General features: G+C 36.1%; 1 protein-coding gene across 11 annotated transcripts in view; it reads left to right on the top strand.

Moving 5' to 3' along the window:
* nfixb (nuclear factor I/Xb) overlaps nucleotides 1–10,872 on the top strand; it is a 195,542-nt gene extending 184,670 nt beyond the window's left edge. For all 11 annotated transcript variants that reach the window (XM_067381327.1, XM_067381321.1, XM_067381317.1 and 8 more), the window contains 2 exons: nucleotides 1,649–1,740; nucleotides 7,525–10,872. In XM_067381327.1, coding sequence (XP_067237428.1) covers nucleotides 1,649–1,740; nucleotides 7,525–7,539 — 107 coding nt within the window. In that variant the 3' untranslated portion in view covers nucleotides 7,540–10,872. The remainder of the gene's footprint in view (nucleotides 1–1,648; nucleotides 1,741–7,524) is intronic.
* Nucleotides 10,873–12,764: the final 1,892 nt, after the last annotated feature.

The following is a 12,764-nucleotide window of genomic DNA, read 5'->3' as shown; positions in this document are numbered from 1 at the left end:
GAAGTGGGAGGAAAAACTATATTTCAGCGCTTTTACGAGCCAATGCAAAGTTTCTTGGGGGAAATGCAATTCTTTTACTAGAGAACTCAAAAGCACTCAAATATAGTTTTTCCTCGTATCTCATATTTTCCACATCCAATGTCCCCTTAGGGTCTCCGTATTGAAGGGTGCAAATTTAGGGCAGTTAAAGTGGACTCTAAATTATGTTTTTTTAAAAATGTATTTTAGTTCAACCAGTTGTCGCTGACTTTTGTAATGCAGCCTTTGATTATTGGACAGTGCTGCCGTGAAAATCAAAACAACAAGAGTGTGTATCAACCCGACTAAAAAGACCAGCTTAGACCATCTTGAACTTTCATTTTGGTCCAGGTTGGTTTGTGCTGGTCAAAGTGTGTTGAAGAGCCTTTACACTCAAAAAACATCATCCAGTTTGAGTCGATTGTGAGACACAGGGAACCCATGCTTTGTAATTTTACTTTGGTTTGATTTGAGTTTGTTTTGGTTACATTCACATTGCTGGTTAGCTTTTGGCTTGTGGAAATGTGATAGTTGAGCTCCAGTGCTGGTCTAAAGTTCAGTTCGTCCCGTACACAAACCAAATTTAGGCCGTTCAGAAAGGAGGTGGCATATCGGGGTGGATAATCAGACAAAAAAAAAAAAAAAGTTCACTCACCACAGACGGGGCACTGGACGGAGCACTTGCATTTCTTTTCCTCTTTTCTTTCATGTTTCTTATTTTTCCTTCCTTTCATTTTTTTGTTCTGTTGTTTTTTTTATGTTGTTTGTGTCTGTTGTCTTTTTATGTGTTTATATGTTGCTTACCACACCTGCTTACAAATATATAAAATGATTATTTACGCATGTTAAAGCATTAAGGAAATAGTGGTCATGCATTGCAATGAGTTTACCACGGTTAACGTTGATTGTTAAGGGTAGTAATTGAAAAATGCACATGGCCTCTTGTGGCAAAGTTTGTAGTTGCACTGATTAAAAATAATTCTTCTAGCAAGGTAAATTCTAGTAATTTAGTGCTTATCTCAACATGTAACCTCCAAAACATTGTGCATTATATAATGCCTCTCATTAAACAAATGTTATCTAATTGCAATAATAAAATTTTTTTAGGATGAATAAAGCAGCATTTCTTATCTTTTTGATTGTTTGCTAATGAAAGTGCAAACTGTAGAACAAATACGGCTCTTTGTGTTTGATTTTGTTTCTTGTTTTAGATCTCCATATTTGATGAACAGTTAGACTATGGAGTCCATCAAATAAATCTGAAACCCCAAACTGCCCTAAATTTGATAATGACTTCAAACCTGCAGAATTAAAAAATCTATTTAGCTTCAATTGTGTGAACCAAGAACAACCAAACATAGCATATCTTTGATGATAAATTCTTGCAGTTTATTCAGTACAGGAAAGTTTCGGTTTTCACTATATATTTCATGAAATTCGCACAAAGCATCTGCTGATCTTTTCATATTGATCAAACTAAGCTTTTTTGTTCAGATTGCTCTCATAATGACTAAACGTTTTTGGTTATTGTATAGGGTGATTTATGGAAATGCTAAATGTTGTGCTTTTCTGATGGGCAGATTTGCTGAATCTTGTTTTTTTTATTTATATTTTTTGTCTCTTCTTTCAGCATACTCCACGCCAGGCTCCACAGCTCCCAACAGGTTTGTCAGCATCGGATCACGGGACAACAACTTTCTGAACATACCCCAGCAGACGCAGGTGATTGTTAACTCTGTCGTACTCAAAACAAACCTCATTTCTTGTGTTTGAGTGTTTCCTTTTTCTTAGCATGTTAGCCGGCTCCTCCCCTTCAGTCTTTCCTCCTTTCCCATGATGCTCTCTGCTATGCGGTGACGGGCCCATCTGGAGCGGGCCTGCGATAACTCAAGCTGATCGGCGCGGTGTAGTTGATTTGAGCGTTGCGAATGTGCGGCCACCACACTGCGCCTCCTCCATCAGCCAGTACACTTTACTCATTAATGTGTAAACCACACCCGCCCCGGGCCGGCTCCCTGCTCCTCAACACATGGTGACCATCTGAAGTCGCTAACTCACCCGCTCTCACCTCCTCCCTCTGCTGGTCGGCCTCTCTGGATTTGACCATTAATTTCCCTCTGTTTTTGCCTAACCTTTCCTCAATTCAGTTTTTTTTCTCCCCCCTTTTTTAACTCGTTTCTCAACTCACTATCACCCTCTGCTGGTGACTTCTTTTTCTTCTCTTCTGCCGTGACTTCTTGGCAGTGACTTTGCTTTGTCTGATTTTGCACATTTTCCTAAATTTTAGAGGATAAAGGAAGCACTTACCTTTTGTCCTCTCAGAGTTAAATAACTTTAGTATACAAAATAGCATATATATATATATATATATATATAATATATATATATATATATATATATATATAAAAGCAAGGGGCAGTGAGAAAATTTCTTACAGCAAAACAACGATAAAACTGAAATGATCGTCTTCGCCCCATCAGCTATGACCTATGACATTGTCAATCAGCTTGGTTCACTCTCTTCTAATGTACGCGACTGTCAAGTCATCCTAGGTGTACATGACTATCTTCTTTCAGACGAACACTATCAGAGATATATTTAAAAATATCCTTTCTTCTCCAAGCTTTATAATGGTAGTGAAGGAGGATAGATAGGAGGCAGAGGATAGAGCAAAACAAAACACCGGTCACGAATTAGAAGTCTAAAGCGCAGTATGCATACGGTCGTCTGCCGGAAGCTAGTTATTTTAGTTTATACATTTTTAAATATGGATTTTTTTTCTTACAAAAACCCATCGCTTTGCTTCAGAAGGCCTTTATTAACCCCCTGGAGCCGTATATGGATTATAGTTATGATGGATGGATGGATGCACTTTTTTTTTTTTTTTTTTGGCTTAAAAATGGAAGACACAGGATATTATTTAATATATCTCTGAAAACGTCTAGAACACAAGAAAACATCAGCACATTACACCAGTGCTCGCCTCTCTTCACTGGCTACTGGTTAACTTCGGTGTTGATTTTAAAATGTAGCTTTTTGTTTTTAAAGTTTTGAATGGACTTGCTCCTCAGTATATCAGTGGTAACGTTTAAAGGGTTAGTTCACCCAAAAATAAAAATAATGTAATTTATTACTCACCCTCATGTCATTCCAAACCTGTAAGACCTGGAACACAAATTAAGATATTTTAGTTGAAATCTGATGGCTCCGTGAGCCTCCATAGGGAGCAATGACATTTCCTCTCTCAAGATCCATAAATGTACTGAAAACATAATTAAATCAGTTTATGTGAGTACAGTGGTTCAATATGAATAATTTAAAGCAACGAGAATATTTTTTGTGCGCCGAAAAAAACAAAATAACGACTTTTCAACAATATAGTGATGGCCGATTTCAAAACACTGCTTCGGAGCTTTACGAATCGAATCAAACGGCTAAACTGCTGAAATCGCGTGACTTTGGCTTTCAGAGTCACTGATTCGGTTCGTAAAGTCCAAAGCAGTGTTTTGAAATTGGCCCATCAATATATATTGATTGAAAATTTGTTATTTTGTTTTTTTTGGTGCACAAAAAATATTCTCATCGCTTTATAATATTAATATTGAACCACTGTACTCACATGAACTGATTTAAATGTGTTTATAGTACCTTTATAGATCTTGAGAGAGGAAATGGCATTGCTGTGAATTCAGGACTCACTGAGCCATCAGATTTTATCAAAAATATCTTAATTTGTGTTCCGAAGATTAATGAAGGTCTTACGGGTGTGGAACGACATGAGGGTGACTAATAAATGACAGAAATTAAATTTTTGGGTGAACTAACCCTTTAAAACGAAAGGTGACCGGGCCTTCTCGGTGTCCGCTCCTAGGCTTTGGAATAGTCAACGTCATATTAGATTTTCCCTTTCTATTTCTGTTTAAATCCTCCTTGAAGACCTATTAGTATTCTTTGTTTTATTTGAGGGTGTAAATTTTCATTTGTCCTCTTGGTCTTTTCATTTTTTTTTTTTTTATTCTGTTTTATATTTCTTGTACAGCACTTTGATTACAACATTTGTTGTTTTTAAATATGCTTTATAAATCAGTAAACTAAACTAAAATAGTGAAATAATAAATGTAATATTCTTATTTTAATTCACTATAATCTAAACATTGATAAAAGCTAACAGCAAGAGGGAGTGATACAATAGCCATTTATTAATTTAAGTAAATGTGTGGTGAGAAAGTACTTCAAATAGATATTTCTTGAAAGTTTCAAGTGGCCTAAAGGATATTTGAACAGTGAAGTTAAACTTTAAAATGTCTGAATGTCAATAGCAGAATATCAAAGCAAATGGCTTGTGTTTTGAAGAAACATTCAAGAACACCTTTCAAACAAAACATTCAACAAAAAGACCTTTGTTGGGTTTTCAATGAAAAATCAAAAGAACTAATGTTTGTTTAGGTGACAAAAGCTTTTTATGACACTTGTATGATGTTCACAGTCAATGTGATTTTCTTCACTGTGTGAACTGACTTCATACATCCACTAAAAACACCAGACAAAGAAAAGTGTTATATTGAAGACAAAAGATCCTGTAGCACTTGAGACGCACAGATACAGACAGATCATCTCATGTAGTGCCATTCAAACATTTTTAACTGTGCCTTTTAAGTGTTCGAATACTTTTTGGGCCCACTGTGTGTCCGTACAGCTCCTTACGGGGAAGTTCTCACAGTTCCCATCCACAGGAACAAGGAAAGAACTACGAAAAAGTGCGACAGGACCGGAGAAAAGAGAGGCAAAGTTTAAGCACGGCCCCTAAATTGAAAAGTCACGTCCCAACTGTCTGGTTGCCCACAGCAACGAGACATGATGTCACAGGCAGTTGAACTTGAGAGGTGGGGTGGGGGGGTATAGCTGGTCACTGCCAAGGATTACGGGGGGAAGATGGGATTGCGAGAGGGAGGAGTACAGCTTAGAGGGGAAGAGTTACTTGGCCCGAGTGGCTGTTGGGCTTTAGCCCGGGGCGAGCGGCGGGGGGAGAATAGATGGGACATGCCGGGGGTGTTTGTGTGACCTGCAAGAGTCAACCAGAACAAAAGTTACCCGCGGCCCCTCCTCCCAAACCCTCTCAGCCAAAGTGTTTCCAGGATTTGACTTCTAGAGAGTTTTGTAAAAACCAATCAGGAGAAAGAATCCGACGCTCATTGGAATGCTGAGCCGAGCTCTCGCTGTAATCCGGACCGGCAGCTCCTGCTCTCCACACTGATGGAGCGCCGCATCCGTCACACGTCACACGCTCAAGGGTGTCTCAGTACATATCCTGACAAGAGCTCTTGTGCAGAAACAGTTATCTCATGAGTGGAGTGGAGAACAGTAGTATATTAGTGCTGTTATAATATATATTTATTTTATATAAAACAATCAATTTATATATAATTTTAAATAATTTATATATTATACGTAATTGTCATAAATATATTTTAAATATATGTAATTTGGGCACATTTTATATTTAAAAAAATAACTTATATCTGACGTATAATATATATATATATATATATATATATATATAATTTTTTTTATGTAAATATATGACATTTATAATTTGTATATATTCTAAATAATTAATATTTATGAATATTATCTATTTACTTATATATTATATAATGAAATATAAAAGACATAAACTTTCATGAAAATACTAAGCACTGTAATAAAGGACTTAACTTCCTCTGAAGGATATAGTACCTATTCAGTTTATCTTAAATAGTTGTTCTGTGCTGTGATATATCTGTTACCTTATGACTTATATAATTATAGCCTGTGTAAATAGCTATAATCCGATTCTTAACAGTAAAATGTCTAGGTCTAATCCAAGTAATTTTATTCTTTAGTTATACAACACTAAAATGGTTAAAAGAGTTGAATTAAAATTTTTAATAAGACTTGAGATATTTTTACTGGGAAACACAGTATAAACTTTATCTAAATATTTCTCTTTGTGAGAATGTCTGTCTGTTAGCGTTATCAGTGGGATATTTGAACTTTATGAGCTGAACTCCTGAAATGCATTAACAGAACGTCTGTTGATGTTAATAAAGTCAATGTGTTGGTATGTAGAGATGTGTCAGAGCTCTCTTGACAGAAGGGAGGTTTGCTGGTTTAGCTCAGGTCAAACTGTGGCGTGAAGGCCCATGTGGTGAGCAGGTCAGACTGAGCGCTCTGTGAGAGTCAAGCCTGACCTCTAGTGGTGTCGTCAGAAACAGCAGTCTGTACACAATCGAGATTATATTCATGATGATGCCATGCTTTTAAATCCAAGCATCAAGAATATTGATTGTAACACAAAAATATTGGTCACTTTAAAATTACTTTTAAAAATAAAATACATTTAATTAAAACAATTATTTATTGAAATTATTACAGTAGGTTCAATTATAATAGGTATACTGTTTGTGGCAATAAAGTAGTTTAAATTTAAAACGTACTTATTTATGATTTATTTAAAAAAAATAAAAATTGCAACAGTTTAGGGTCCAATTGTCACTATTAACTAATTGTTTATTTGCATATTACTAGGACACTGGCAATTAAAAGCAGATATTAATGCCTTATTCTTCATAACCATATTCTAAATCCCTTAATGCTCCAAACAACTACCTTACTAACTATTATTAAGCAGTCATTAGGAGTTTGAGACAAAAGTCATAGTTTATAGTTAGATAATAGTACGAATTGGACCCTAAACTAAAGTGTGACCAAAATGGTAAGCAAACTATAAAAGGTTTATGTGATGTTTATTGTGCTTATTTGTATTAAAAATAAAAGTTTATGTTCTGTAAATGTTATTATAAGCAAAAACAGATATGTGAGAAATGTTAGTTTAGTCCTATTTTATGTTTATTTTTAAATGTTAATTTAAATTAAGGCTTTAAAAATTACTTTTAAAAAATATATATATATATTTTTCAAAGTAAACTTTTTTGCCCTCACATGGAATTGCTTGGATTCCTAATAAACCATGGTATTTTGTCTGGGAAATTTTGCCAAGCAACTGTAAATGTGACCGCCAGGGTTGCCAGGTCTTCGTAACAAAACTAGTCCTAATCAAAATAGCCCAAAAGTACTGTAATGGTCATATCCCAAATATCAAACCTCAAAATATGCCACTCCCATATGGGAAATAAACCCATGGCAACAGTTTAGAAGCAGCCCATTTCCTGCAGACTTGGCAACCCTGGTGACTGCAAAATTAACTGGGAAATTAAGGTTTTCCAATATAATGTTTATAAAATCTAATGTATGGTTTAAATAAGATAGAAAAACATTTTTATCCTTAGAAACTGTAAAAATCTATATGCACAATATTGGCCTTAATGGTACTTTTTGTATCGAAAATAAGTCCAGTTCTTTCTGCACAGATTATTTTATAATAATACAATATTCTCACTGAGCTGATGTATTTCCAGATTGAACATTAAAACACTAACAGTTCTTTTTTGTGTGTGTGTTTTTCAGTCATGGTTCCTTTGACGAGGTCCTGCCTGCAACCTGTTGACACAATTTGGAAGTTTTATGACAAAAAAGAAAATAATAATCCTGTTTGAAAATCCCCTCCGACCTGAGATGCACCCTAAGAAACGTGAGCAGAATAAGATTGGGAAACGTTCGACCCTGTATTTGCCAACCGTCAGACGCCCTTCAAGCCCGCTCCTCCACCTCCGTTACAGACGTTCAGATCACAGCAGGAGGTGACGGACTGACACGCACCTACAGCATCTCGCAAGAACCGTCACGAAAACAACGGCAACATAGAGGAAGAACCTGATGAGCAGAGACAGAAACAAGAGTGTAGTGTACAATGGCTGGGATTATCAACAGTTTCAGTGGTGAGGATTCAGACACGACTAAAACGCAAGATTTTTACTAATTAAAGTTTTCAAAACACTTAAACATGCTGACGTTCAGCATACAAGGCGACGCTAAATAAAAGTCATTTCACATTATAAGACGTTTTACATTTTTAGCTAATTAGCATGTAGTAGAAACGTCTCTTTTTCTGTTTCGGTCAGTTACTAAACTAATTACGAACAGCAGAAGTATTGCACTACAAATATGCGAAGAACACTAGTTTGACGTGCACTATTGAAAATGGGATCGACGGCGGACATTATTTGCACATTTTATTGCAGAGAAAAACAAACCCCACACACTACAGCTACCCAGAGACACATCTCAGAAGACGTCCTCGTTTTCAGGCCTCAAACAGAAGCGTTGTAATGAAACAAACGTCCAATTCAGGCCATTAGTGCCAACTAGACAGCACCAGATTTTAGTTAGTACTCCTATAGGATGAAAAATGCCAATCATCGCACACACTTAAGGCTCAGTCACTTTCGCTAAATTTCGTGGGCGAAAAGGTCCATTGTGCATCGCTACACTATTGAATATGTACAAAGTGCTAAATTTACTGGTCAAGACAGTGGACAAAATCTTTTTTTTTTTTTTTTTTTTTTTCTTAAAGACACGTCTGACATTTAAGTTTTAAACTTAAACTTTTAAGTAAACTCTATATTTATATATTTTTTGCCCAAAATTGCATGGATTCCTTATAAATGTATTTTGTAAATGAAATTTCGCAGAGCAACTGTAAATGTGACTGCCAGGGTTGCCAGGTCTTCGTAACAAAACTAGCCCAATGGCCAATCAAAAATAGCCCAAAAGTAGCCCAGTGGCCATATCCCAAATATTAGGGATGCACTGATATGAAAATTTTGGCTGATGCCGATAACCGATAATTCTTTATATTTGAAAGCCGATAACTGATATATTGGCCGATAGGCTCTCAAAAATTATATAAAAATATGGATTTAGATTTGATTACAAAAGCTAAAGTCTCACCATTAATAGCCATGTCCCAAACACACAATTGTAATGATGATAAATTATATCATTGTAATATCATTATAATTTGCATAATTTGTGTAAACGTACTGTATTTACTCCAGTCATATCAAGCAAACAGTGCGCACCTGAAAGTGTCTCAGCTGAAGGAAATAATCCATTATTTATGGGCTTTAATATATTGGCATCATTTTCTTATTGGGCCGATAACGATAACATTACAAATGTTCATATAATGGCCGATACCGATATGGTGACCAATAAATCATGCATCCCTACCAAATATCAAAATTCAACTCAAATCAACAGTTTAAAAGTAGCCCAATTTCCACAGACTTGGCAACCCTGGTGACCACACCTTTACGGCCATGTGAACGAGCTACAATTATAAAATCATTTTTAAAGTCAGATATAATCATTACATTTATTATTTCAAATGCATATTCTTTTTTTATTTGAAGCCATATGTCTGAAATATAAGTATTAAATTGATTGTTAAAAATTAAAAATGGGGGATTTTTCGCCCCCTCACGTGAAATTGCATAGATTCCTCTTTAAATTATGGAGCTCCACACATAAAATGCAGGATATAGTAGTAGGCAAAATAGTAGGCTAAATCGTGCGCATAATTTACTAATTCGTTCCCTCGATTCACTAAATTGTGCGTATGATTTAGCCTACTATTATTTCCCTGCATTTTATGTGCCGGGGTCTATATTAATCGATATTTCGTCCGTGAAATTTCGGAGAGCGATTGTAAATGTCACCGCACCTTTACAGCCATGTGACCGAGCTACAATTATAAAATTGTTTCTTTTAAGAAAAATCTGCAATAATCATTGCATTCTTTTATTTCAAACTCAGTTTTTTAATTAAAGCCATACGTCTGAAATATAAGTTTTAAATCGTTTGTTTAAAAAAAAAAAAAACTAATTAGAAGTAGAAAAGTTAAAAATTTAGTAATTTTAATGAATTTCTTAATCGAAGCGAGGCATAATAAAAGTCCCCGATTCATTAGCACTAATAAAGGCGGCCCTAGAGACACGCCCACTTCTGTGTTTTGTTTACGTACCTGTTTACACTCCCAGAAGTCCGTGTTCCAAGAACACGCGACCTCACTGCGGAGCAAAAGAATGTGTGACATATCATAGCCGTGCTCAGAGGGAGGTGGGCCGCTCGGGGTCGGCTTTTATTAGGCAAAATTTTGGTAACGTTTCGGCAAGGCTGTCATAAAAGTATACGCATACACGCACTGTCCTCCGCAGGTTGACTACAAAGGGAAGCCTTTAGGGTGAATTACAGTAGGGCGATCTTCATCCGCTGATAAAACAAACGTTTTGCTTTCGGCGCAGCTGTAATCGACAACCTCACAAAATAACTGGACTGCCTGACCATGTATCTCACTGCAGGGAAGCATTGTTGCCGGACGGCGGCCGTGTCATCGCTTTTGGTAGAAAACTAACACGAGAATCGTGATGGCAATGGTCTTTTCTTTTCTAATCAAAGGAAGTGCCTCTGTATTCCCATTATGCAATTTGTTAAACATGAATTCAGGTTATTTTCTTGCATATAAGCTATAGAGGAGCGTGAAATTTTTATGAGAAGAAGAAAAGAAAAAAACAAGCGTCAGCTCACTAGTTACAAACATCTTTATATATACAGGATATATCCATATATATTTATATATACATTTTTTTTCTTATTTGCCTAATAAGCTCAGTGGCAGTCTAGTTATTTTTTGAAGTATGATCATGAGTTATCATAAATCAGATATCCGTTCAGTCCCGAAAACCCAGTTCTGCACTTAATAATTAGAGCGAAAAAATAAACCGGCGGAAATCAGATTTCCTCGGAAAATGTTATTGATTAGCGTAGGAAAAAAAAAAAATGCACGGCTTTTGATTTCTTTTGTGTTTGGACAGGAAGTATTTGTTATTGCAAAATAAAGTGTGTTGATTGAGCCATGTGCAATGCCTTGGGTAGAAACTGTGTTTGTCTCATTGTTAGGGTGTACAGGAAAGCGTAGAGGTGAAAATCCTTCTATTATAGTAAAGTCCACGCTGTCCGGGACTCTAAACTACAGGGCAGAGAGAGCGAGAGAGAGAGAGAGAGAGAAAAAAACGGTCTTTGTAAGTTTTGGGAATTTGTTTTGTAATCTTTCCTTTTTTTTCTGCTTTTTTATTGTTCATTTGTAATGATTTGTTCTCAAAACTTAGGAGGGCTGAAGCAGTTTTTTTGCGACACGTCAGAATATATCACTAAATAAAACAGGTGCTTTTTATGGATCAAAGTACGTTCAATCTCTATTATACATAAGAAGACAAAAAATAAGTGTTATCAAGACAAATTTTAGGAAGAAAAAAAAAACACGTTCATTACTCTTTTTTTCCTTTTTATATTTACTAAAGGGGGGAGGGGTTCATTGTGGTCAAGGTTGTGACAAAAGGCATTTTTCCTCCAACCTTTTCCCTCAAACGAACGAGGAATGTTGAGTGATGACGTCCTCAGAGGTTTTACAAGCTAAAATGCAGGATTTTCCGGTGTTTTTGACTTCATGCTATGCATTCCAGTTTTCTAGGACTTCCATACTTTGGGTCGCCCGAACAGCCGTAGTTCTTAACAAACTTCCCGCCAGAACTTTGCTGGCTTTTTGTATGTAGAAAATTTCAAATTCGTATGACAAGATCTTCCCTTTTTGGGGGGAGAGGCTTTAACACTGAATCTAAAATGCCCGTTGTAAGCTAGAAACTAAGGAATATGAAGACATGGGAATTTGTTGTTTTTTATATTTTGATAAACTGGTGAATCTCTTCATATTTCACTCCCAAAAATTTTTTGTCAAAAATAAATAGTTCGAAAAACATTGTAATGGTCCTATAATTTTTATACTTTATTCATATCATTTTCTTTTAATTTGGGGGTGAAAAAAAAAAATATTTCTTAACAAGCTTCACCCAAACAGACTCCCAAACAAAGTCGGCGACCAATCAGAATGAGCGAGTTGAAATTGAACCCCTCCCCCTCAGAACTCGCAGCGCCCTCTACTGGCCCTCCGTGTAAATGACTCTGAATATTTGTTTTGTGATCTAGTGTTAGACTCAGAGCATCATAAAGGTTGTCCCTAAAAAGTGCCTTTTGTTCACAGACACCATCTTGTAATCCTGAGTGCCCATCTCAAAAAAAGAAAAAAAAAAACATAAAAAAAAACAAAACAAAAAAGTCCCCTCCTTCAAACTTCTGTATTTCTCCTTCCGCGACTTCTTCAAAGCAGTATATATAGTACTAAAGGATATCGGTGTGACTTAGTTCCTCTTTTTATTGTTGAATAATTAAGAAAACTGTAAAAAATGACAAAAAAAAAATGACTTTCTGTCTTGCTTTTCCTTCCTCTGTAATCTTGTCTTCTGCCTCTTTTGGACACTGGAGTAGTCTATAGTTGCAAAACCATCGCCCTTCCCCATGCCCCTTTTCTCTGAACGGAGGGGTTTTAAAATAATAAAAAAAAGAGTAAGAAAAAAATGTTGTCTGAGCAGAATGCAGTTAGCTCACATGTTATTCTTGTCTGTACGCTTCACGTTGTATTCATACCGATCTCTTCAGCTTCTCCATTGAACAGTTAATGTACGTGAACAAGTTACGCCGGTGAGCTCTGGTGGGCCGTCCCACGGACAGAAGGGTGTTTCAGCTGCGAAAACGATAGAGGCCGACCGCTGGGGTAGAGTAGGCAAGTTTTGATCTATTTATTTCTCTTTTTTTTTTGTTTTGTTACCAAATTCTTTTGATTTGCTATGATCTGTTTGTTATTGATATTGCATTGAGAATCTGTATTGATGATGCACCTTTTGAATGGTTGT

Source organism: Chanodichthys erythropterus, chromosome 3, assembly GCF_024489055.1.
Source record: "Chanodichthys erythropterus isolate Z2021 chromosome 3, ASM2448905v1, whole genome shotgun sequence".
Lineage (NCBI taxonomy): Eukaryota > Metazoa > Chordata > Actinopteri > Cypriniformes > Xenocyprididae > Chanodichthys > Chanodichthys erythropterus.
The sequence above is the reverse complement of the archived record's forward strand: the minus strand, read 5'-3'. Positions and strand labels throughout refer to the sequence as shown.